Source organism: Mya arenaria, chromosome 9, assembly GCF_026914265.1.
Source record: "Mya arenaria isolate MELC-2E11 chromosome 9, ASM2691426v1".
Taxonomy (NCBI): Eukaryota; Metazoa; Mollusca; class Bivalvia; order Myida; family Myidae; genus Mya; species Mya arenaria.
This window is the reverse complement of record NC_069130.1, coordinates 36,334,582-36,360,316: the sequence shown is the minus strand read 5'-3', so window position 1 is coordinate 36,360,316 and position 25,735 is coordinate 36,334,582. Positions and strand designations below refer to the sequence as shown.

The 25,735-nt window shown below is 35.1% G+C and overlaps 1 protein-coding gene across 2 annotated transcripts; it reads right to left on the bottom strand.

Annotated features, from left to right (window-relative positions):
* LOC128203112 (E3 ubiquitin-protein ligase Midline-1-like) lies at positions 1 to 23,798 on the bottom strand. Of its 2 annotated transcripts, XM_052904390.1 has the most exons (9): positions 23,658 to 23,798; positions 21,666 to 21,743; positions 6,504 to 7,364; positions 5,183 to 5,509; positions 4,991 to 5,013; positions 3,723 to 3,853; positions 2,747 to 2,898; positions 2,120 to 2,330; positions 1 to 1,759 (listed from the first exon to the last, which is right to left on the bottom strand). In XM_052904390.1, the coding sequence occupies exons 2-9, from the start codon at positions 21,741 to 21,743 to the stop codon at positions 1,464 to 1,466; spliced, it is 2,079 nt and encodes a 692-aa protein (XP_052760350.1). In that variant the 5' UTR covers positions 23,658 to 23,798; the 3' UTR covers positions 1 to 1,463. The 2 variants fall into 2 exon arrangements, with proteins under 2 accessions (XP_052760350.1, XP_052760352.1); XM_052904392.1 differs by lacking the exons at positions 21,666 to 21,743; positions 23,658 to 23,798 and adding an exon at positions 10,954 to 11,083.
* Positions 23,799 to 25,735: the final 1,937 nt, after the last annotated feature.

The following is a 25,735-nucleotide window of genomic DNA, read 5'->3' as shown; positions in this document are numbered from 1 at the left end:
TTAAAAAATATATTTCATCAATTTTAAATAACACACTGCCTCCAAACACTAATGGTCTAACCGAAGACGATAAAGAAGATAACGTCAATGGTAACTCAACAATGATACAATACTACAAACAAACTAGAGTAATGAGGACAGGCTTCGAAATCACTCATTTCGCGTAGTAAAGAACGCAACATGGTGACTCGACCCTGTACATATCACAGCAATGCCATAACATGGTAACGTTCGGTAGTAGGAACGACGAGAGAAGATACAAAACATAACTCCGAAACAAAGTTACTAGCTTACACGTAGTTTAATGTTTGTAATTAGTTTGGTATGTGTGGATTTAATAAAGTTTGCAAAAGAAGCTAGAATTTCTAAAATACTAAACTATATATATTTTAAATAAATAATAGATACGAAAATCATGCATCGAAGTGAGTTAAAAACAAAAGCACCAAACTTGATAATACTTGGTGTAAATAAAATTTAGCTACAAAACATTGCATAAATCAAAAACAGTTTTCTCTGACATTTCTAACAAAATAAATAAATAACATACACCGCTGTCGGAACTATCTACTAATATGGCAGTGGAAAACTCCTTTGAAAAACAAATAAAACGCTGCAAAAAACCGGTGCATAAAGAATTCTACCTATATAGAATCTAACATATTTAATTGACGTGGCATTATAATAGCTGTCTCTTTATTTCATTGTTGAACAAAAGCTGCCATCCGCGCATTTTGAACACTCAAAACGTGTACTAAATTTTGCTGATACTTCAAACAAGCGATTCACACCTGAATTTACCGACGGGGCGTAAAGTCACAAATTTTCCTTACAAATCCATGTCTGTTTATCTTCCATAATCAAGCTTTTTTGTGCTTTCATTGTTTATAATTCAGTTCAAATGTGGGGCTATTGTGCGCTGTCGGTTAGCCAGGTAATGTGACGTCGTTGAAGATGACAATCCAGCGGACGATTTTTGTAATATTCCATTGCTCCAAGGATAGATGATGAACAATTGGTATCGCATTCAAAATCCAAATGATATATTTCGGGAAGGTACGCCTCCGACGAATGAGAACAAATGTCTCTCCCACCGTTTAATTGGACAGCTGACTCCATATACGAAGGTCACTGTACCCCTAAATCACGTTACCCGTTTCAAACATTAAATGATACTTTTAGAAACTAGCAAACAACTCTATCACGACTGCAACTCTGACAGCCGACGCTCCGTGCAGAATTTACGCGAACATATTCCCAATCGGAACTCCTACTTCAGTATCGAACAATATTGACTATCTCGGAGCTTGCCGGAGATGGCCGAGTTGTTACGATTGCGCATATTCCGTCTATACGGCATACGGGACTTTCAGACACTAGCAACTAGCGGACTTCAATCGACAGATGGCATTGACCGCGCAGATTCGGCGCTTTCTTTACTCCTTTCTTAACAGTCGAGATTTTCAGAAACTTGCAGACGGTTCGGTCTCTATCACAACTTTGTTTGATAGCTGGCACTCCCCGCGCAAATTGTACGCAAGAATCACAAACTCGTACTCCGTTCCAGACTCCAGTCCAAACACTCGGTGATCCTCGCGGCCGTACATGGAAACACACTTCCATACGCGATTATTCGCGGGTTGCCGATACAAAAGGAAATGGGAAATCTTCTGTTCGGCTGCAACATCAACGGGACTTGAGGAAAAGATCTGAATCGAGGACGAGTAACGCTTACAGTGACGTTCGATGATCGAAGGAGCTGAAAATGCATAAAAAGACGCAAGTGCCAAGAGCAGGATTTAGGTAAACATAACAAAAGGCTCACAAAGAGTACTTAGTTGCTGAAGTTAAGTGTTTTTTATGCGTTCGACACTGACAAAACAATTTCTCGGATCCCTTAAGTAAACGAAATTTGTTAAAATGTACTTTTATATTCCGCATTCAGAGTCAATCTGTTTCTTTAAGGCAATTAGTCCTATAGCAAGGGTGGTTTTAGTTACAAACAACTCACTTGCAAAGAATTAACATAAGAATGAACCATTGTTGCAACTGTTATTCTTATTCTGGAAAAAATCGTACTGCTGTTCAATATTATTTTTTAATGTATCCATTCCCTTACCAGGTATAACATTCTCCATATCCGACAGCGTCGTGCACTGGACGACTTCTGAACTCCCTGAACGACCGGCGGCATTCCCGGCGCTCAAGCAAAAGTAATAGGTAGTTGAGCGGCACAGGTTCTCCAGTAGGAGAACCAGGATACCGGAAGCATTGGCGGAGATCTTCGTGGAGCAACTGTCCTCGACACTGTTCTTTACTACCAGCGTTTCCTGTCGGGGAAGAAAACGATGTACAAAGGTGGTTACTTGTAGTTACGTGCAATTAAAGGGCTACTCATTTAATAAGAGTAAAGTTATTTTTTGTACAAATTACCACCTATGTATCGTTTGCTAACACGAATTATCTATATTTTTGACCATAAATGTAGCCTGGGTAAACATATACTGGTATCTGGTTTATATTTTGCAGCAGGGCGTCAAAAAAGGTGCAATCATCAATCCGTTGCGAAATTGCGGTTTTTAATCATCAATCCGTTGCGAAATTGCGGTTTTTAATCATCAATCCGTTGCGAAATTGCGGTTTTTAATCATCAATCCGTTGCGAAATTGCGGTTTTTAAAGAGTTTCTAGCAAACAAGATGGATATTAATAAATTCTTCAGTCGTCTGCCTCCTTTACATACTTACCTCCAACTCGATGTTTTTCTGTTCCTCCGAACAGAAATTGACTTCATATTGGTCAACGACTTCATGGACGCTTGACGGTGGGCACAGCGCCAGAACGACGGAGTCCTTACTTCGGGAACAACGGGTAACGTCAACGATTGGCGTCGATGGTGCTGCAAGAATAGAGGACAATAAAGTTGTTTTTTGTGTAAAATAAAACTGGTAAGTCAACCACGTGCGCGTTTGACGGCGAGCACAGCGCTAAAATGACAGGACCTTTGCTTCGTTCGCTTATACTTCGCAACGTCAACGATTGGCGTCGAATGCTACGAGGAAAGGGGACACAGTAAAACACACAAAAAAGAAATGGTCCTGGTTCCAGTCTTGAAAAATAGGTGAGGGCCTAATTTCATAAGCGCTTACCATCGCTTTACGTCTTATCGATGACAGACATGTGTTGTTAACGATGTACAAAAAGTGTGTGTAAATGCAGCATCCGAGAAAGAAATTTAATAACTAAAAAAGGCCCCATTGCGAAATGTTTACTGGTACAAGCTTTTCCTCATCACTGGGAAATCGGTTCCTGTTTGACTTTCGATACCTATCATCGATAAAACAATCGTTTTTTTGTCAAGGCTTATTGTATAGTTTTATTATTGTGCATTAAATCGTAAGCCTTGACTATGCTTATGGTATTACTACGCGTATGTTTGAAGTAATTTAGTGTTGTTGTTGCTTTCAGCCATATTTGTTAACAATAATAACTGAACAATGCCGAATGTTTTGATGAACTCAGTGGATACAATTGGCAGACATTACCGAATGCAATTAACGAGAGGAAAGAAGAAACACAACTCGCCAGTTGACTAGATGATCGGTATGCCCAAATACAATCGATTGTCGCCGATTTTAGGCTCAACCACTTAATTTTCCATAGATTAATCAAAACATCACTACTTATCACTTTTTTGTACAAAGCAACATCAAAATCACTCACGACTGAGGTAGTGTAGTTCCCTGAGGAAGACCTTTTCTCGTCTGCAATCGAGAACCTTCCCATGTAGCACATCAACATCCGGTACTTGCGCAGTCGTCGCATTATCACAGTCAACAGACGCTTTCAAAATTCTGCAAATGAAAATATAGAACTGTTACATACTGTTTTAGGAAATCATCTATAAAGAACGAGTTTTAACAAACGTGTATTTACACCACACTCTTGGAGGCTTTCGCTTAATACTAAGTATGTACATTTAAATCTTATACGCACAACTACACTTATCTACCATGTTTAACGTTGTTGTTTAAAATGCATGTTTCTAACGTCACAAAGATTATCATAAAATATTTTATTTTTTTCACAATTAGAAGGAACCATGTATCCCAAACATATTGGTTTTGGCATGGTTTTCTGTCCGTTAGTGCCGATCTCCAAATGTTAGTTAGACTCATGAAAATTTACATAATTGTTAAGCAACATGTGAATTTCGTGCACCTGAGTTTAGTGTATGACTGCACAGTGTAGAGTGACGGCCGTTGACTTAGTTAAAATGGCATATAAAACATGCAATATTGTGTCACGCGTAACTCTTAAAGAATGTGAGCCAGAGTCACAAAACTATGCACCAAGGGTTGTATCGCTCATTAAGTGAAGAGTTATGGCCCTTGACTTAAATAAAAATGCTTATAAACCACCTTAACAAAGTTTGTGTCGCGCGTACCTCCAAAAGTAAATTAGCCGTAGTTATGAAACTTTACATGAATGTTTAACTGCATGTAAAGGTTAGCACCTGTGGTTTTGTGTGAGGCTGCATAGAGACAGTGCAGAGTTATGGCCCTTGAATTATTTAAAAAAAACTATGCAATATTTTGTCGCGCGTATCTACAAAACTATTCGAGCTACTGCCATGAAATTTTACAAGAATGTTTATAAGCATGTGAAGTTGTGCATCTGGGGTATTGCTCGTGGTGAAGCCCAAATATAACAGAGTTATGGGCTTTGACTTACAATTGATAATACGGTTTGAGTTTTATTTGGTGCATATATTGATGAAATCATTGAAATTATCTTTCTCTTTGGAAATCATTTAATTATTCATGCTTATGTGATATGCAGTTTCAATTACAACCGGCATTTGAGGACTCATGGCACATTGTATTCTGTTTATACATTTGTTCTGCAAACTAAGCCTGAAAGAGATACAACTAAGGGAACAAATGTTTTCCTGTCGAAAACAAACATCTAGGTTTTGAATGAAAACTTACCTTTCATTTAAAGTGTTCGCGACCTGAAACAGAAATAAACAGCAATGGATTAGTTTTTTCTTAAAACAAACTATTCTAATCAACCTTGGCTATTTTTACTTTATTTATTAAATGCACGAAGGTATATCTAATGTTACTTAACTCGGATTTTTATTTCTTTTTTTAATCAAAGTAAATAAGACAATGACAAACCTCTAAAAACGGTGCCTTTTCGGACGATATCATGTCGTAGACGTAACCTTGCAACCCCTGTGACGCTCCGAGCACCTTTTCCAGGCGTTTAATACAGTCTTCTAACGCCGTCTGCTGTATACGTTCCTCATATTCCAAATCAGCGAGGAAATAGCTACGTTTGTTCTCAATCTCTGCAAGTAAGGCGTCACATTGCATGTTGATTTCGTCACGACGTCGTGTTAGCACATGCTGGACGTCTTTCAGGCTATCCTTGAGATCTTTCAACGTCGTGACGACCCTGTCCTGGCTGTCTGACAGCTTTCCTGCATTTCCTTCGATGAGATTCTGAAACGAACAAAAATACGCAAATGACATCCACTAGGGTTTGAATCTTTAGAGATTTATACATATAGGCCTGTTTTCCATGTGTACGCTATCCGCGTTCACTGTCAGCGTACGTTAAACTCGAACCAGTTTAATACTGTTGAGTCTATTACAGGTGTGCACGTCCGATCCTTGTCCGATCCGTGGACACAATGGCGTACAGGGTTGGTTGTGGTGTTAGTAGTTTATACTCCTGGTCCCGGCGTGAGCACATTGAAGGGTCCCAGAGTTCAACCACGGTGCACCTATCCTGGACAGACTATCAGGCGGTTAACCAGTACTAGGTACCTTCACCTCTGAAGGAACTGACAACTTCTGTACATGCCAGGGGCAGTGGTACAGTGCGAATGGTGGTAGAAAGGAGTCATAACCAATCACAACAGTAGTGACCTTGTCCGCCCGGGAATCAAACCCGGGTTGTCCGATTCACAGTCCAACGCTCTACCGATTGAGCTAACCGGGCGGACTGGCGAACAGGGTTTGGCTTGAAAAGTATATATTCATAGTGGCAACAAAAAGCTAGAATGCATAAGCACATTTACATAAAGTAGAGCATACGGAGAATGAAACGTTCAAGTATATATTTGTTCAATCCGCGGATATTAAACATTTGAATAAATGCTATATTTGCGTATTGTATACATTCATATCAAACATTTGTGTCTGTAAGTGTGAACAATTGTGACTTTTGAAAAAGTTTTTTTTTAATTATTAGATGTTTCTATAATATATATAAGTTTCTATAAATACATGAAAATTACGATTTTCTTGGATTTTTTTTTTCGTTTTAAAATTAAATTGTCCAATGCGAATTGATGATAACAATACAATTTAAAAATACGAACGTCTTTCTTTTGGTATTTGACTATGGGTTATCTGCGATGCTTTCGAACTTGAACAGCCACTAAAACAAACAAACTGGTCCCAGAATCTAACATAAACAACAACAAAATACCTTAAATTCCCTGTAAGCTTGTTCTATGGCAACAACCGGATGTCCAACATGTGCACTTCTTTCATCCGAATTTGAACTAAATGCCTGCATACACATACTGCAATAAGCGTCTATGAGATTCTGGTGCTTCAAAGCAGACGATACTGTTGTACTTCCGGTTTTATCGGAACTTCCGGTCTGACGTAAACCGGAAGTGGCTCGTTCCGAATGAGGATCGACAAATTCGTGACTAGTGAACGGTTCTTTATTTGGGTGGGACTGTCTTAAACAGGTTGCACAGAAATACAAATTACATGTTACACAAAGCTTTTTGGCGCGCTTTGGGCTAGCACTTTTACAATGTTGGCACTTTTTATCTGGAACAGTGTTCATCGATGATGTAAGTGACGTCAAAGCAGACACACTATCATTCAACAAAGACAGTGACTTTGCTAGAGTTTCACTTGTGTCTTTTTGAGCTGCAGGATTGTTTTGCTTTGGCTGGTTTGTAGATGGTATCGTTGTCTTTTCGTTCTTTCCTTTCTTTTGCTCATTTTTATATCGCTCGATTATATTTTCAAGGGCGATCACTCTAGGTAGACTAGTAATCCCGCCAGAAACGTAACAGTTGTCCCTGCAGACTGGACATCGAATAAAATTGAAGTCAAACAATTGTTCGGCACACGGGGACCGACACAGCACGTGTGAGCAGGGGAGGATTATGGGATAGGTGTACAGCTCGAGGCAAATGGGACATTGAAGGTCGTTGTCAACGTCGACGTCCATCGTTACAGAGTTGTTGAGGTTTGACGACGCCGTCGTGACCTTGCGATGTCGATGGTTGTGTGACCTTGTGAACGCTGAACCGTGACCTCTGGACTCCTGAAGAAGATGCAATTGGACATTATGAAAAATCTTATCTGCTGTTAGCATACACACATATTTACAAAATTGAGAATCATTGTTAAATATTTGATAACTTGTACGGTTGCTACAGTAAGGGAGTACAAATAATAGGATCCTGCTAAAAGCCACCGAACTACTAGGAGTTACTAAGGAATACTCAAGACCTTCTTAAAATTACCAAATGTTACTAAGAATTACTAAGAGATTCTAAGAACTACTAAAAGCTACTATGAACTACTTTGAGCTGTTCAGAATTTCCAAGAGCTTCTAAGAACTACTATGAGCTGTTCAGAATTTCCAAGAGCTTCTAAGAACTACAAATGACTACTAAGAACTACCAAAAGCAACTAAGAACTACTAAGCGCTTTTATGAACTACTTAAATCTAATTTGAACTACTGTGAAATACTAAGTATTACCAAGAGCTTCTAAGAACTACTGAGGACGACTAAGAATTACCAAGAGATACTAAAAACTACTAAACTAAATACTGACAATTAAAAAAAGATACTATGAGCTACTGAGAACTATCAAGAGCTTCTAAGAAATACTAAGAGTAACTCAGATATACTAAAAGCTAATAATAAATACAAAGAGCTACTAATAAATACCAAAACGTACTCAGAATTACTAAGAGCTTCTTTGAACTGCTAAAAGCTACTGTGAACTTCTCAGAGCTATTAGGAATTACCAAGAGCTTCTGAGAACTACTAAGAATTACCAAGTGACACTAAAAACTAGTAAAATCTACTAAAAGTTACCAAGATATACGCAGTACTACTAGGGTCTGCTAAAAGTTAAAAATAGATACTACGAGCTACTTAGAGCTACTGAGAACTACCAAGAGTTTCTAAGAAGTATTTAGAGTTACTTAGAATTACTAAGAGCTACTAAGAACTACTATAAGCTACTACCAAGAGCCACTAAGAACTACCAAGAGCTACTAGAAAATACTAAGAGCTACTTAAAACTACCAAGAGCAATTAAAATTGTCAATAATTACTAAAAGCTACTAAGAACTATTAAGCACTACTTAAAACAACTAAGAATTAGTAACAGCTATTACAGAATAATAAGAACTACCCTAGCAGGCAGACCTGGTATTAATGTCCACCAATTTCATTTAATGATCTATGATAAAATGATTTGCTAATAAAGTAAAGATATGGGAATAGACACGTATGCCCTATACTTCACCAGTGTAAAATGAGACATAAGTCAAGAAATAACCTGCGTGGGACATAAATTCAATATGTTGCTAATTTCAATGGAATCCACTTATGACCAGAACAACCATCGCCCAAAATATAAGGACAACCGAGGCAGAGTGTTAGCTTATTAAAGCAAACCTGGCATAATTTATTGGCGGTAAATGCAAACATGTCAGTGGAAGTAACCCGCCAAATCATGTAAGGGCAACCGAGGGAAATTGTTTGTTTGTTTTTTAAACAAATCTTAGCAGAATATATTGGCGGTTAAGGCAAACATGTCTGTGGCAGTCACCCGTCAAACCATATAGTACAAAAGGTCAATATTGACATTTGTGACAAAGACGGATTTCCACTTAATTTGTTTAAAGTATTTATGAGCGATTTGTTTAACAAATATAAAAGCTTTATGGCGAAGAGTAAGTGAAATAAGCTGTTATTGTTTTATAAATCGATCAACGTTTTCATACTAGAGAAAGGTTTAAATTAACCGAAAGCATTTAGTAATATAATTGATTTATAAATCATCATATTTCAATTTTAACCTGTGCTTTAAATTTCATTTTAAAAGTGTATGTCTTACAGTCAGTGGCAAGGTTTGCTTTTGTAACTTTCTGTAGTGGTCAACATAATATTTTGTCCAATGAGAAGGCAGTTTGCTTAAAATTTGCCAATTCCTTTAGTTTAGTAAAACAAGCAGTCAACCGTTATTCCGTTATTGAATTTTATCAGTTGAAGCGGCAAATATAAACAGTGGCTGGTCCACTACGTAGATCACGTACATATCTAAAAAATGTGCGCATGCACTAACACAAAATCAGATTTTATCTGACTGCGTATTCATCTGTGGTGGAATAAACCAAGCATTATTATTTCATTATAATTGCGCATTTGGTTTGTGTTTCACTTATTGTGCCAAAATCAACGAATTCGTATAATTTTTATTACACTTTTAGATGACTCATTCACAGTTTAATAAGAACACCGAAGCTGTCGGAAAATATCTATTTTACTATCCGGTCGGTAATACATTAATCTGTCCCTAATACCCATCGTCACAGTTTCTGACACATGGGAATCTTTTAAAATGAAAAGACTTAACACCTTCATTTTAAATGCAATTTGTCTTCAAATATTTTAATTTTGTTTTACACCACCTGTCATTTCCCAATTATTGTTAAGAGTATTGCATTAAACATGTGTGATTGTACTCACTGAAAGATAACAGCGAACCAACATGAATATCATTTAGTGGTCAACATACAGTTTTGTCTAATGATAAGGCAGATTACTTCAAAGTTGCCAGTATTAAAGTAAATCAGCCGTAAATCAGTAAGTCAGCCGTAAAACAGTAAGTCAGCCGTAATTAGTAAGTCAGCCGTTATTGAGTTTAATCAAGTGAAGCGATATATATATATATAAACAGTGTAGGCGGGTACGATACAATACAAGGCAACATCTTTAGTTTCTCCTACTATGCATTTTATATACGAATGTGATATGTGATTCAAAATTCTAGTCAAGCATAACAAATATAAATAAAATATCTCCAAATATGGTGATTAGTCTACCCTATGGACTCTTCTTTGAAAATAAAATATAATGAATGAACAGCATAACTCTGTGACTTTGCCGCATCAAACCATTTATTTTTGTAAGTACATGCCAGGTGCGTAGCTGTCTATACGCGAGTATGCGGCTGAATACACAAGATTATTACAAAAAAACAGGCAAAGTTGCAATATGCGAACTTGACTACATGCTCCTAAAACTGTTAATTTTCCAGTACTAAATAAAGCACCTCAGAATGCACCAGATTGCACCATGGTTTTCAAAACTTTCTGAGGGGACATGCCCCCGACCCCATGGCACAATTATAAATCCACATGAATAGAGGCTAGCTACGCCCCTGCATACTATCGACCTTTAACCATTATGTAATATAACATGCATATATCTGTGTGAACTAGACTAACGGAATGAAGAAACAGTGGATGTAAAATTATACAGGCTTCGAAACAACCACAAACTTTGAGGTATAACCTCTCTGTATCACAGTAACATGTGAGTCAAACGACGTGTTATCTTAGACCGACTTAAAATTACTTTCGAAAAAAGCGCAATTTCTTTTTTCCCGCTTATATATATATTTTTAAGTATTTCTTTAAAACAGTAATCATAAGTTGTATTTGCTTGTAACTACTTTTATGTTCTGTTGTATTCTGTTCTGTTCTGTAACACACGAATTCAAACTCATTTATCTTGGTACATACGTACTAATTACATTTAAACCATTACACAAACAGCAGGAAAATATAACAAAAAGAAAAAAAATACAAAGTTGAATAAAGTTATTACCTTTGATTATAACAATCCACAATTTCCTATTAAGAACATTGAAGTCGAGCTTTAAAAATCATTGAAATCCTTATAAAACGGTATCGCCCCTGATCGTCGGATGAAAAGTGAAATGTTAAACTAATCAAAGTAAACCCCAACCATGTTTGCTTACTGTCTTTTTTATGCAAATGCAATCAGAATATATTTATTTGCACTTGGTTAAGACTTATCATTCCTGTAATGATATATCCTTTCTTTTCAAGTGTATTTACATATTTATTCACAGATTTATTTGAAGACCACAAGATTAATAAAATGAACATAAATGCGTTATCGCACTTAACCAAGATACTGAGTAAAAGGCTTTGACGGTAAAAGTGATAAATGTTCAATGGATCGTTCAGAAATCAGTGGAAGCATTAAAGAAAATGTCTCCCATTTGATTACTTTAAGATTCATACGTTTGTTGTGTGGCAATGTAACAAAAGCGAACGTGCTGGGAATGGTAAGATATGCATGGCTTTTGTCCTACAGCTTATAAGAATGAAACATGTTGCAATTTGCTGGTAAGTAGATTTACCACACGTGCACTTTGATGTTTATAACTTTGTTCAATGTTATTTTTATGCATTTGTCAAAAGCTTGTGACTCTCCAGGCCCATTTATTTGGTTGAATGGCCTCCTTCTAACCAGTTTACCAGTGTTTGAGAGTATATTTTGTCTACTGCCCTCTACTGATCCGCTACCGGTTCATCTAGTTTATAATCAATAACGTCTGGTTGTTGTTTTAGCAAAAAAAAATACGGCAGATTTGAAAAATACTACTATCCCATGTCAACGAAATATCATTTCGAACGCAAAGACCAAATAGTTTGTAGATCTGCAATCATTTTGAAATCATATCCCCAATACCGGATGCACGACGTTACGCCATGGACGTGCAATTAGCGTAATGGAATGAAGCGAACGTCATGATTTGATTTTAATGTTTAATCCCAATTGAAATCGGATTTATGTCGTTTTTACATTAATTTGTTGGTAAATCGACTTCCCTAACCTCTAAACCTCTATAACCCTCTGCACCCAACTCTAAATAGTGATTGATAGGGTGGGAATTTCGTTAAAGAAATGTTACGGGATATGGATATTCAAATGCAGATGCAGAAATTTTTAAGAATTTGGATATTATATATATATATATATATATATAACGCTGGAAATTTTAATCTTAATAAACAAAATTGGTATGGTCGATGTTAAAAAGAAGTGGACTTTGTTGTTTAATTTAAAAATAATATATATGTAAATGGTCAGTAAACCAAGAATAGCTTTGCAGTTTTTGTAGCTTTTGTTTCAATTATATAAACGTTAATTAATAAACTGTTTCATGTGTGTATATTATATGGATGTGAAATATGTATGGTTATTTTCTATTACTACGTATGGATGTGAAATATGGGGATTTACAAAATAAACATAGTTAGAGTGGATACTTTTGTTATATTGACAAGCTATACTCTGTTTTAGAAAATCAAATTCTCATACTGCTGCGTATGGCGAATATGGTAGATTTCGGTTTTATATAAACCTAGATACCTTTAAATAATGGTTCAAACTGATGAAAATGTTAATGAAAATGGTGTTTAAAATGTGCAACAGTATACTTCACGTGAGTTTGAATCTTATTTCGATCAGGAATCAATAATTAAGATTAAAAAAATACATACATTTTCGAAAAATTTAAGAATTCATACTGGAACATATGATAGATTAAAACGGAACTGAGGGTTTTGTCAAGTATATTCAAACGAAGCAGAGGACTTATTTTGCATATGGAACTTCCTAACGAATGTTTCACAATCAGATGTAGTGGATGAATGATATGCTTAAAGCGCGAAATATTGCATGACAAGGAATTTTAATCGGTGATTAACTTCAAATTCAAAGTTTTAACGTTTCTTTTTTCGCCAGCGAGTTTCTCAATTCGATAAAATTTTGTAACGTTTATTATGTCTTGCACGATTATTGAATGTATTTTTATATTGAGTTGAGTTCTATATTAAGATTATATCATGCAAACTTTCTTTAAGGTATTTTATAACCTAAAACATTTTTCGAAGTGCTCCATGTTCCATACCCTAAGTTTCCTTAGCAACGGTAAATAATAAATTATAATATCTACACCAACTATTTCTTAAAGCTACACTCTCACAGATTGAACGTTTTGACAACTGTTTTTATTTTTTGTCTTGGAATGAGCCAATTTTTGCTAAAACCCATGAAAACCAGTTATATTAGACTGTTGACAAAAAATTAGATCGCAGAATTTTTTATATATATAAGTTCAAAAATTGATGTTTTATGTAATTTTCTGAAACCGTTAATAACGGTTTAAGGCATAAAACATTCATTTTCAAACGGAAATATGAAAATCTGCGATCTGATCTTTTGTCAGCAATCTTATATCATTGGTTTGCAGATATTTACGCTAAAATTTGGTCTTTCCAAGTCAAAAAATAAAAAAGTTGTAAAAATGGTAATTCTGTGAGGGTGCAGCTTTAACTGATCCAAAATAGGCTGTTCCTTGAAATAATCAATTGATATAACAGAAATCTATAAGTACATAAAACTTAAAAGCAAGTCCACCAATTATAAGACTTGTACAATTGTAATGTGACTATATTCATAAAATATGCACATTTATTAAAAAGAAGCTGTTAATTTGACGTGAAGTACAATACTACGTTCTATTCCGTTCTGTTCTAATCAGAACCCTTATCTTATCATGCAAGTTCATAAAATCTTTGTGACGTGGAGCTCGGTGAATTACTATGCATCCATATTCGTTTACGGGTCACCTGAAAGCTGTTCTGTTCTGTTCTAAAACCTTTGTCGAGAAAGATCGATTTACATGAGTCAAAATACAGTTTGTATGTTTGTATACGACAACACACCCATAACAAAAATTCTTCACCGTCATTTTCAAGTAAGTGTCTGCCTACAACACTTGACGGTGCCATAAAACGCCTCAAGTGTTTGAGTTCCAATTATATTTACAATGGATTTGTTTGATGGTTTGAGATAAACTCACGAAAATTACTTGCTTTGTATGAACAAATTAAACATTTAAATTATTGTCGTTTAGTTTTGCTCATGTTTAATTGGAGAAAATATTGTCTTTCGATTTTTGTAATTAAAAATGGATTTTTTGGAACAATTTTGCATGGTCGATTTGTCGTTTGATTTGTTCGTGTTAATTTCGCACTTTCAACTGTAAATATAAGTTTAATTTGAATATTGAATTTTCAAATATTCGTGATTCACAGGAGTCCATAAAATTGGAACTGTGAAAATAAGTTCATATCAATAAGGAAAATGTAATAATACACGTTATATATCATTTCAACCTCCCTCTAACAATAAGAAAATTATCAGTTCTTATGTTCATTTTTAGACCATTTATAACGCTTTTGAATTCATTTAACAATAAGCTGTCAAATTAAGCAGGAAATGCATTACCGAATCTTAAACCTTTATTCTCATTTCCGAATAAATTGCTTTTAATATAAACTTAGGCCATTCAAATGTTGTATTATCCTATAATACTTCAATTTTGATAAATTGTCTAGCAATTATTTTGCGATAAGACAGATATTAAAGTGAAATTTATCGCTTGCAAAAACTCTATTTCCGCGTGAATAAAAAATTCTTTTCTACAAACATGGTTCAAATTTGGTTGACTGGATATTTTGAATTATGTGGAATATTCATTATGAAATATAAGAAAATCAGGCTTCAAAGCAGACTCTTTGATTAAAATCTGCTGATTGTATTTCAGAATCTTATAATTTTGTAAATTTATGCTTTACTTTATTATTATGGTAAAGAATCTGTCATAAGTTAAGATATTTTAACCCGATAATATCAATCAAGTATGCATATCACGATATGAAAGGTCTATCCTTTTTAAATAGAATAATTATACGTTAACAAGTACTTTTATACATATATGTGATGATTAATTTTGGATTCGACATCGATATTCTAATGGAAGTACTGACATCCGACAGTGTACTTTTGTCTAAAAAAAGACTCTTTCATCGATAGACAAACACCACGTGACTGTATTTGTTCAGTTTCAGGCTTGATTTTCGTGGGAACGAGTAAGTAAGTCGTGGTCACTAGATACCTAAGTTATGGGAACGAGTGGATAAGTCGTGGCCACGACATAACTTAGTCCTGGTCATGAGATAACTAAACCACGATTAAACATTATCGTTACCACGATAAAGAAACGTAACACGTGTGACCTCTATTCCACCGTAGCAAACCGATGGTTGTAGTAAAACCAAGTCACTGCATGGAGCTTGCACCATGCAGGAAATGTCTATACTTGTTTGTTTTTTTGAAGTGGTCGAAGATAACAATGCGATAAAACAAAATTATATAAGTATAAGGCCGCATGCGGAACTGAAAATATTACTATACTACCACGTGACAATTCTATAATACTTCCACGTGAAAATACTGAAATTCCACCACATGACAATAATTCAATTCTATTCCATGACAACAATTCGGAAGGTGTTAATATAAATTTAAAATAGAGAGTAATAAAACTGGATTTAACACAACAGTACATATAATTATAAGATACATGTATAGAAAAGTGGCAGTGCCATGCTATGTTTAACCAGTAAACATTATATATAAGTCTTAAATAATTAGATGAAAAAACAACAAGAAAAAACAATCGCAACAACCATTGGAAACACCGGTTTACCTTCGAACTGTTAGTACAACATGGTTCTTGATATGTCAAAGAAGTCAATTTAGCACCAGAAGCAATACGACCTTGATCACAGCGACCTTGACCACAGTGACCTTGACCCATTCCAACCCCTTCAAGCCTAGTTATTTCTTTTTCATTTTCCACAAGCTTGTTAGGTAGCTTCTTTATTGCGTTACTTTCCTCGTCAATAGGATCTTGAGATTTCATATAATACACAAGAGCTCTCCATGAACGGAACGGTTTGTTCGGCACTTTAGAAACTGGTCCTGTTGCCATAGTAATACGAATGTGAGCACATCGGAGAATACTTTAATTGAAGCGTTTCGTTTATCCGTTTTTTATTCACTCGCTTTATTGCCAGAACACCAAAAGGTGTCAAAAATAGTCGACTGTATGCTTATCACAGTTTTCTAAAAAAAATGAATTATTCCCAAAGCTGCATCTGGACACGGACAAGCAATTCTCATTTCTGCTAGCCCTGGCATCATTTTGTTAGAACTTATATCCAATACTGGGAAGAGTCTAAGTAATTAGGAGCACAAATCAATGAAAATAATTAATGACTGACTTGCGTATGCGTGTTTTCTTTCATATCTAGAGACAAGATTTGCTTGAAAATCGCTTGAAAAGCCAGAAGAATTACTTCCTGAACACGAGATATTGTCGATCACTCTACAAGAACCGGAAAACAATTATTCCGAAAAGACGGAAATCTGGACTAATCAAACGGTCCTCATTTATTTATAATCGATTACATTTCGTATTAATAATCAAGCAGGTGATTGCAAAATCGTTAATTTGATTGCCACGTTACTTCTTGTAGCTTCTGTTGAACATTCATTGCATGATGTACGCAGTTGATGGTTTTATCGAGAATTTATTACCGCAAAGAAATCAACGTATCTTCGACAACAGATGGAACTTAATATAATCAATGGTAGCTCTGTGGTCATAAAAAGGTATAAATGTATTGAAAACTGTTCGCAGCAATATATTTGTCTTTTTTATGTTATATATGAGGTTATCATACGCATCCCCTTTCCAAGTTTAGTATCAAGGATCTCAGGAACTGGTCATATGACAACGTGGGTTGTCATCCCCACCCCCTCTGAATATGTCTAAATTTTAATTCCCTGTTTTGCTACGAATTGTATATGTGGAGTACTGAATTTTTTTTTATCTTGAAATACATCCTTTCTGGAATTAAGGAGGCTACATGATGCCCGATGGAATTGTGTGAGGATACGCTTTAAAGGTACAACATGGACCTATTTTATAAATCTATAGCATAAGTCCATGAGTACAAGATGCTTAAGGGCTTGGTGTGGTTTGGTGTGTAAAATATATAAATAGTTTGCGAGTTTGTTTTAAAAAATTGCCAATCATTTTGCGAATTTTATTGCTAAACGACTGTGCATTACGTCATATTTGTGACGTCATCAATTGCAAAGTGCACGAAAGTCGCGAAAATAGGTAACATCGACAGTTTTTTTCCAGAAATAGAAGGGTATGCGCAAGAAATACACTTTTTTCTATATATTACATGGCAATATTTTATTACATATGGCTATGCAGGGATTATTATATTGTTGAGGCAACCAAAGTGAAGCTTCATAAACCATTAGATAACCGGTGGCAGTTCATTCAATTATTATTAAAGAGCTATTTGAAGGTCTTAAACGGCTTTTTCGGTCTACTCCAGTGCAGAAAAACTGTAATTCAACGTCAATGTTTATACTTCGAATCGTGCAACGGAATAAGGTCACCGCTTTATAAATAATTCATTAAATCAATGCAGAAGATCATCTTAGATAGCTTTTAATTGTCATTTAATTATCGGAAGAGATACGATACGCCTTTTGACATCTTTAATTGTCCCATACTTGTTTAAGGTGGCGTTATCTCCATAAGAAGCTACGTTCAGTTGTTGGTTTAAACAATATTTATTTTATTCAATCATTTTCAATTTCCAGATATACAGAGTTTGGGCAAAATGAAATGATTTACGGTAGCAATAAAACGTGAAAAGAAGACAAGTGATACATCTTATGCACAGAACAAAATAGTCACGACAAAATGGAGAAGGAAGCTTTGAAGTTTATACCCTGTCTCTATTCAGCGGTTGAACTTTGCCTAAAAGCCATTTACAGTCGTATATTTCAGATGACAAAAAATACATTTTTTTTTTGCTAGAATCACCTATCATCTGCCAATAGCAGGTTTGGGAGCGCAACTAAGAACATTTCCCTCTTGTACAAGTATATGAACAATACAGTGTTGGAGCTTGAGGTTTTCACCCAAGAAAGATTGAGCCATTTTAGTACGACATAGTGCATTCAGTTGCATTCTTATTTTACTGTTTCTCGGATAGTGACATAAAAAGTTGTACAATGTTAGAGGGGGCACCCCATGGATGCGCCCCAATCTTATCCTGCTAGTGCATATGGTCACATTAAACATCACATATAAAGGCAGTCAACATCATTAAAAAAACGCTACCTATACCAGGAAGATGTATGATAATCTCAAATACAGCGCCAAAAAAGAATCAAAGACAAAATCTGCCTATTTCACCTTTACAACAATAGCAGTAGAGTTTTCAATATTTTGCAGTGGTCCAAATGATATATGTTTAGATAAACATACAGTTTATGTTGCATTCAAAAAATAGAAAAGGGCATTCCTTATAGGGTTAAACATTTTTTATACATATATATTCTTTTTATATTTGTAGTGTAATTTTGCCATTTTCTTTCAACTTTTCACTGATAATATTATTAAATGAGCATTACAGGAAATTCATCACTAATTTGAGTTTAAATAGGTTTATGGATGCATTATTTTAAAGCTCATTTGCTGCCTTTAAGGTTTATGTTTATATTTGTGTGTAACTTGTTTGTATGTGTACTGTATATATGTAATTTGAAAATCTTTGTTTACAAAAATAAAACACTATAATATGATTAAACAAATTCATTGAGGGTAAATACAGTTTACTCTTATATTAACATGGAATGTATATATGTTTGTATGTTGGAATGCTCAGACATTGATAAAACTTGAAATTGTTTTACTACGTACGAAAACATATATTTTCTTGACTTTTGAAAAGTCGTAATTTAATACATACTCATGTGGACAACGCTTAAGTGATCCTTTCACAGTTTTGAGCAGTGTAAGTTTCAGTAACTATGTATACTAGAATGACAGGATTTAGAAGTACATGTAAATGGTATTGATTAAACTTTCAAAATCCTTACATTATACATCTCCGAATGTTACATTTGTCATTATAATGGAAAGATTAAATGTAGTGTATGTTCGAGCGTATTTTATACCAGCAGTTATTTCTATACAATAGATACCAAACGCACTGAATACAAGAATCCTTTCATTTCTTTATTCACTTGATTTGTGACTTTGAGACTTAATCAAACATACAGTGTACATAAGAATCAAAGCAATACCAGGATTTGTATACATATAAAGTTTACTTAAGATGTTTAATGGATACTTTGAATTGAATGTGAAATATTAATATTCGCACTCAAGTCTCGACTTATTCCAGATTTACAAAAGGACTTGACCTTGTTCAAACTGTGTGTTTTTCTGACCACTTTCAGTGTGGAATCAATAAATGTTAATGGCTAATGCCCCTTGTGTTCTTTTCCATGTTTGATTATTATTCTGCTGTTTCATTGTTTACCCGTAGGTCATACTTTATTTAACGAAAGTCATGCCAAAAAAGACATTCAGTAGCAAAACAATTATCGCTCAAGGGGGTGCATCCGGAACCCCCCCCCCACCTCCCTCTAAATTTAATTCCAGTTTTAAATTCAATATAAGAGAATAAAAGGGATAGAATACGACTATAAATTGTTAAAATTACCCCCCCCCCCCGCCAACCATTTTAACCAATTAAATTTAAGTAACCCTGAGGGAAGGGTCAAAAGGTTAAGCCCCTAAGTTAAATCTTGGACCCTTTCCTGTGTCAGGACAATGATACACTTTTTGAAAAGTGTAATTTTACAAAAAGTAAGGTTGATTTGAAGCAAAAACAATACAGCTGACCACCCTTTCTAGCATTCCGCGTTTTCTTGGTACAAGGGTTTTGTTCTTATTGCACAAACTCTCGCCCCACATCGACTGAATATAACTTCTACTTTTAGTCTAATAAGTAATTACATAAATCATTAAATATTAATAGGCTTTGTGAAATTTTTCATTTAAACATAGACTTGACACATTGAACACTAGTTCTTGTATGCTTATGATTCAGGTAAACTTAGAAATTACTCTTAAGTTTGTGTTATTCATTACCATGTCTGTCTATTCGAAATCGTTCTTATTCTCATTTTTTCAATCTCGAATTGCTTTTAATGCATGAACTTGTGAACGAACTGTAATTGGTTAGCGTTTTTTTAGGGGGGGGGGGGGCGGGGGTGACATGCGCAACAGTTTATTTCAGATGAATAAAAATACATACATTGCAAGAGAACACTTCCATCTGCCCATAGCAGGTGTGGGAAGTGCAACTATGAAAATACCCCCCCATTCCCAAAACATTCGGACAATACAGGGTTGTGGCTTAAGGTCGGGCCTACTATTTCATTTAGGACTATAAATTGTAAAAAGATTTTGGGAAGTACCCCCCCCCCCCCCCCCTTTAAACACTTTCAACCAATACAGTTTCGCTTCTGAAGAAGGGGCGCAAGTCAAAAGGTTATGCCCCTGCGTTACTCCCTCTCTAACATCAAATCCTGGAGCCGCCACTGATTTTGGAAAGAAATATACTAAATTCGTTTGTTCGGTTCTGTTCAGGTTTATAATTAGCACACACCCTATACCAAATACAATCAATCACTATCAAATATTCACAAGCACGGAGACGTCAGATCAATGCACACATGTTGTATCTAAGTATATAGTTGCAGTTCGCGATTAATTATTAACATAACACGTCAATGCTGACAACTTCATTCACTTAATTGTAAAGTTTATTCACTAGCGAAGCAAAGTTTATTGTCAACAATTGAGTATTGTACAAACGCGATATTCAATACCGGGTTCAAAAGAATTGTTTGTGCTTATAATGCAATGCTATTTTCCTCTGCTCCTAATATCAACAATTTTATTGAGGTTCAATGTAATAAATTTCAGAGTAGCTCGAAATCTTCCCACGGAGGACAGCATTTAAAACTTGCAAATGACATGCACGTGGGAATTGATTATTGGCAAAACTTAAAGACTACTGTATAAGTATGAAGTGATATTTAGGTCGGGAATTTAATTTTGACAGAAAGTACATTTAATGGTCATGATATTTCTTTTACCCAAAGAGACACATAATAAACAGCAAATATTATTCTAAATACATTTAAAAAAGTAAAGAGGGTAAGTAACTAAAGTGGTCTCCTCCTCTCACTCGGACTCGATCCCCGACCCGGGACACACACCATGCGCAATCGGAACACCTCGGCCAGTATCCAACATAAGTGTCTGTTTCGAAGCGTGCCGGCGATGGCCGAGTTGTTACGATTGTTAACATGGACTCTCGCAATTGACGCTAATACCATGCACACGGACATTAATTTCTGAACATAGTTGCTAGAGCGCCGCGAATGCTTGCCTGTTGTTGTTGTTTTTCTCGGTCGAACAAGAGGCATTACTCAAAAATTATTATGGCGCGAGTTTTGAGACCTGATATATATGCCCTCATTGACTCTGGCAGCATAAGTACGAAGTTTCGTTGGAATATCTTGAACAATTTTTGAGCAGACGGTCTGCATTTTTGTTTTGAAATGATTGAAAAGTTTGCATTTCGACGACGCTGACAACAACGACACCAAGGCTACGACAAATACCGTTTTGATGAACAGGTATTTATAAGCAATAAGAGGTTTCAAATTGGGACACGAAACATTATCAGCGATGTTACCTGAGCATCCGTGCGTCTATTCCCGGACAGCCGGATATCCGGAAGATCCGCCCGGCTCCAGAACGACAGGTGACTCATCTGAAACAGGCATACGTTAAACGTTAATCCCGTGTCAGTATGTCTGACCGTACATTTTAGGATTTAGTATCATAACGTTAGGTCTCAGGCAATTTTCTGCACCGAAAACAATGGGAAAAACGTCAACAAATTTACTCGTTTTATGATATTGATACAGAAGCGCGTTCAGTAAAGATGTTTGCGGTGGACGTTTGCTGTTTGGTTTCCCGCTTAACGTTTATGCGCTGCGTTGCAACAGGGATACAAAACAAAACGTTTGCGAGCGTTTTGTAAACGCTCGCCTGACTGAACGCACTACATATGTATGAACCAGAGGTGCAAGAACTTCGGATTAAAATAGTCCAAATAATTGTACGCAGACGATTTTTTTTACGTTTTTCTTAATATGGCAAATCCTTCCGTTTGGGATTAGCTCGAATCCCGTTTTGAACGTCTATTAATTTATTCTATTGATTAAACGAGCAGGCGTTGCAGAAAATTGCACTTTAATATTTAATAATTTGTGGGCTAACCCTTTTATACGAGAAATGGAAGGATACCGTAATCACATTTTAATTCCAGTTTCCCGCAAGCACACAATCTGCCTTTACATGTATCGTTTGAGGCTTTAAATAAACTAAGCAAACTCGTATATATGCGAAAGTTTGGACATTATTTACATTGTAATCTAGTAGAATGTTTGAAAGTTTGTTCACAGGCCTAAAACTCTATTTCCTGTATGTAAGCGAATACATAGTGAACACATAGGTCATTTTTCGAGCTTGCAGTATGTAAATATAATCGAAAATGAAATTTTGGTCTTAAATACCTTTTGAAAAAGCTGTGAACATTATGAACATGGGGAAATTGAGACTATGACAGGTAGCTAGATTTAAATCTATGCGAGTGTAGTTTTAACATCGCATAACAATTTTATTTGGTTACTGCATGCTAATACTCTTTAACCGGATTAGTGGTCGAGATAATATTTTGTCTATTTTTGCCCAGTCCCTGTTCATATACCTTATTTACCGGATTATAGTCAATAACGGCTCGCTATACTGGTGTACCAAAATAAATGACCGGCAGATTCGACCACTTCTGTCATTCCAATGGACAAAATATATATTTGACCACTACTAACATGTTTCTGTTTTTTTCCGAAGATTTCGAATAACATCTTTACTGAAATGTAACCGTATATAATTGAGGTATTGAAAGCCTGTAGTATTTTAATACACATTACAGCCTCTTTCTTACATATACATACTGAACTGAAATGCGCGTATATTATTGGGCTATTGAAAGCATGTTAATTCAGCAATATTTTCAATCATTTGTAAAGCCACTCGTTATTAATAGGGATAATATTTTTTTCGATGCGATAAGCTTGACTTTATATCAAAGAACATTCCACATCTTATACCCAATACATATAGTTTTTTACATCAGTTTTGAATATATATTTTTTAATAATCTTATCAAACTAAAGCTGGTTCTTATATGCACAAGAAGCTAATTCCGCGGCGTCGAAAGTATAAAGCTAGTTTAATCAATTAATCATAATTAAATACCGACACCAGCATCATAATATAATTTATTATTATATGCTGCCATCGCTAACAGTTAAAATATTTAAAAGGTGTATTTAATTTTGTGTTTATAATGAGCTATTTATATAAGCCTAAGCTGAATAAACATTCTGTTCTGTTCTGTTAAAAACACATACCTTTTGATGCTAAATTATTGGTGTGTTTTAGTAATGTTCTATTTCAACATTTGACGTTTTCTGCTATGTTTTTAAATTACTTTTACTGAAAATCGATTCGTGAGAGAGTATGAATCAAGGATTACATTTTTTTTTAAATAAAATTGTTACAATATATCATATAATTTAAAAAATATAATTACAAAAAAATAAAATGTCATACTAACCTTTAATTTGGGCACCACCCTTTTCGTAAGTTCCACTTTCACATTTCAAATAACCGAGAGATTTTGACCACTACTTTAAATGTTAAACCCGTTAACAGTCTTTAAAGTATTCTCCATAGAAAAACGAAAGTTTTCTGAAACCAGCGATCAAGCGGGCCGAGTTAAACCTAATCGATCATTAAAGAGATTAGCTTGAATCAAATATTGCTTTAAAACAAACGTAAGATAAGCTTTGTCGTGTAACCCGGCGATTATAGATTATGAATCCACAGAGAAATAACAATATAGACTAGTCCGATTGATTTCAATGATTAATCAGGCGAAAATAAAAGAAAAAAATCCATTGAAAATATTGATTTAACTGAACAATAATTACTCCGTTAAATAGTCTAAATGCCACACCATATAATGTTAAATTTTACTAATTATAGTGAATCGCTGAATAAGATGTTTTCGAATTCATGACATAAATAAGCTTTTGATAAATTGTGAAGTTTCCTCCGTATGAGTTAATAATTAATGGTATTCTATTTGAACTATACAATCTAGACCTATTGGTGACTGAAATGTGAATTGTGGAATTTAAATAGCCAGTCTTTTTCTTTATAGGGGTTTCTTTTATGTCAATAAACGCATGTTGTATAACACATTTGCTTATAAATATATATTAAATACATTTAAATCTTTAATTGTGTTTACCCTATATAAGTATATTTGTATTAGCTGCAATCAGAACTCTTCCAAATACTTTCATCTTCTCGCAATATTTCGATCACAGAGATAAGGCTACAGCATTTAACATACTAACTAGTTATGAAATCAACAATATCTTTAAAACCGCATAAAAAGACCATTATGCAAAATGTATATTTCTCTCCTGCTGTGTGAATATCAAAGCTAAATACACTAGCACACTACGTCAACACCACATTACAGCTAAAACATGTTTTTATCATACCCTTAAGAGTTCGATTGCTTAGAGGTGACACGTGTGATTTGCTTTTTTATCTAATGGCAACGACGACGTACTAATCTCTTAGTCGTGACCACGATATAAGTCGTAGAAACGAGTGAGTGGTTCGTTGCCACGACACACTGAAGTCATTTGAACAAGCAAGTCGTAGTCACGAATCACCCCAAGTCAGAGTTCTTTAAAATGAGAATGTTACACAAATAAATGAAAAAATAGTGATTCATAGCTTGATCCTAGTGTACGATTGTTCGAGAAAATGGTGCTAGATTTCAATCAGTCGTTAAATGCTTAGGTATTCTTCTCACTAATGCCGTTCGGCCTAGTAACCACAGAAGCAACGTTCCAAAGAATGTAGCTGAGTGTTACATGTCCAAATCATGATCAATATATGTACTTAACTGATAAAGAACATTTAACGGATTATTTTTTCAAAGGATTTGATGCCTGGAACACATCCAATCCAACCAATTTTGACATCTTTTGTTGCTCCAAGGTTGGGATTTCGACAAAAACTATAGCTATCACTTCAGTGATGACTACCCCCGCACACGGCCTTATTTATTCAGGCAAATATTAACAAATAAACGGCATAAGGACTCATGTTTCTTTCACGTAATTCTAATTTATCGAGGCACATTACTGTTATTTCTCAAGGAACTTTATTCTTGTTTTACAAGGGAACTGCAAAAAATCAGAAGAAATATAAACTGTTTACTTCAAATAAAAGTAACTATATACGTATAATTCTAGTTCAAGGTTACATAACAGTAGGTCGAATTAGCCATGACTGCCATGATAAGGTGACATAGTATCTTGTACCCCAAATTTCAAATTAATCCCTTTTTAATTGTGGAAGCGGTTAATTCCATTTCCAGTATACCTAATTACATCAAATTAAAAATGAAAGCATTGGAGCGACTCCATATGTCTTCTTTCCTTATTATTTCTTGACCAAGGGGCACAACTTAATGACTAAAGCTAACTTTTAGCTAGAGTTAGGTGCCTTGCTAAAAATGTGCACAATCTTTTCATTTAAATATCAACCATTTTTGAGTTATTGCAAAGCTAGAAGTTTAACAACTAAGATACCACCAACGACAATGAC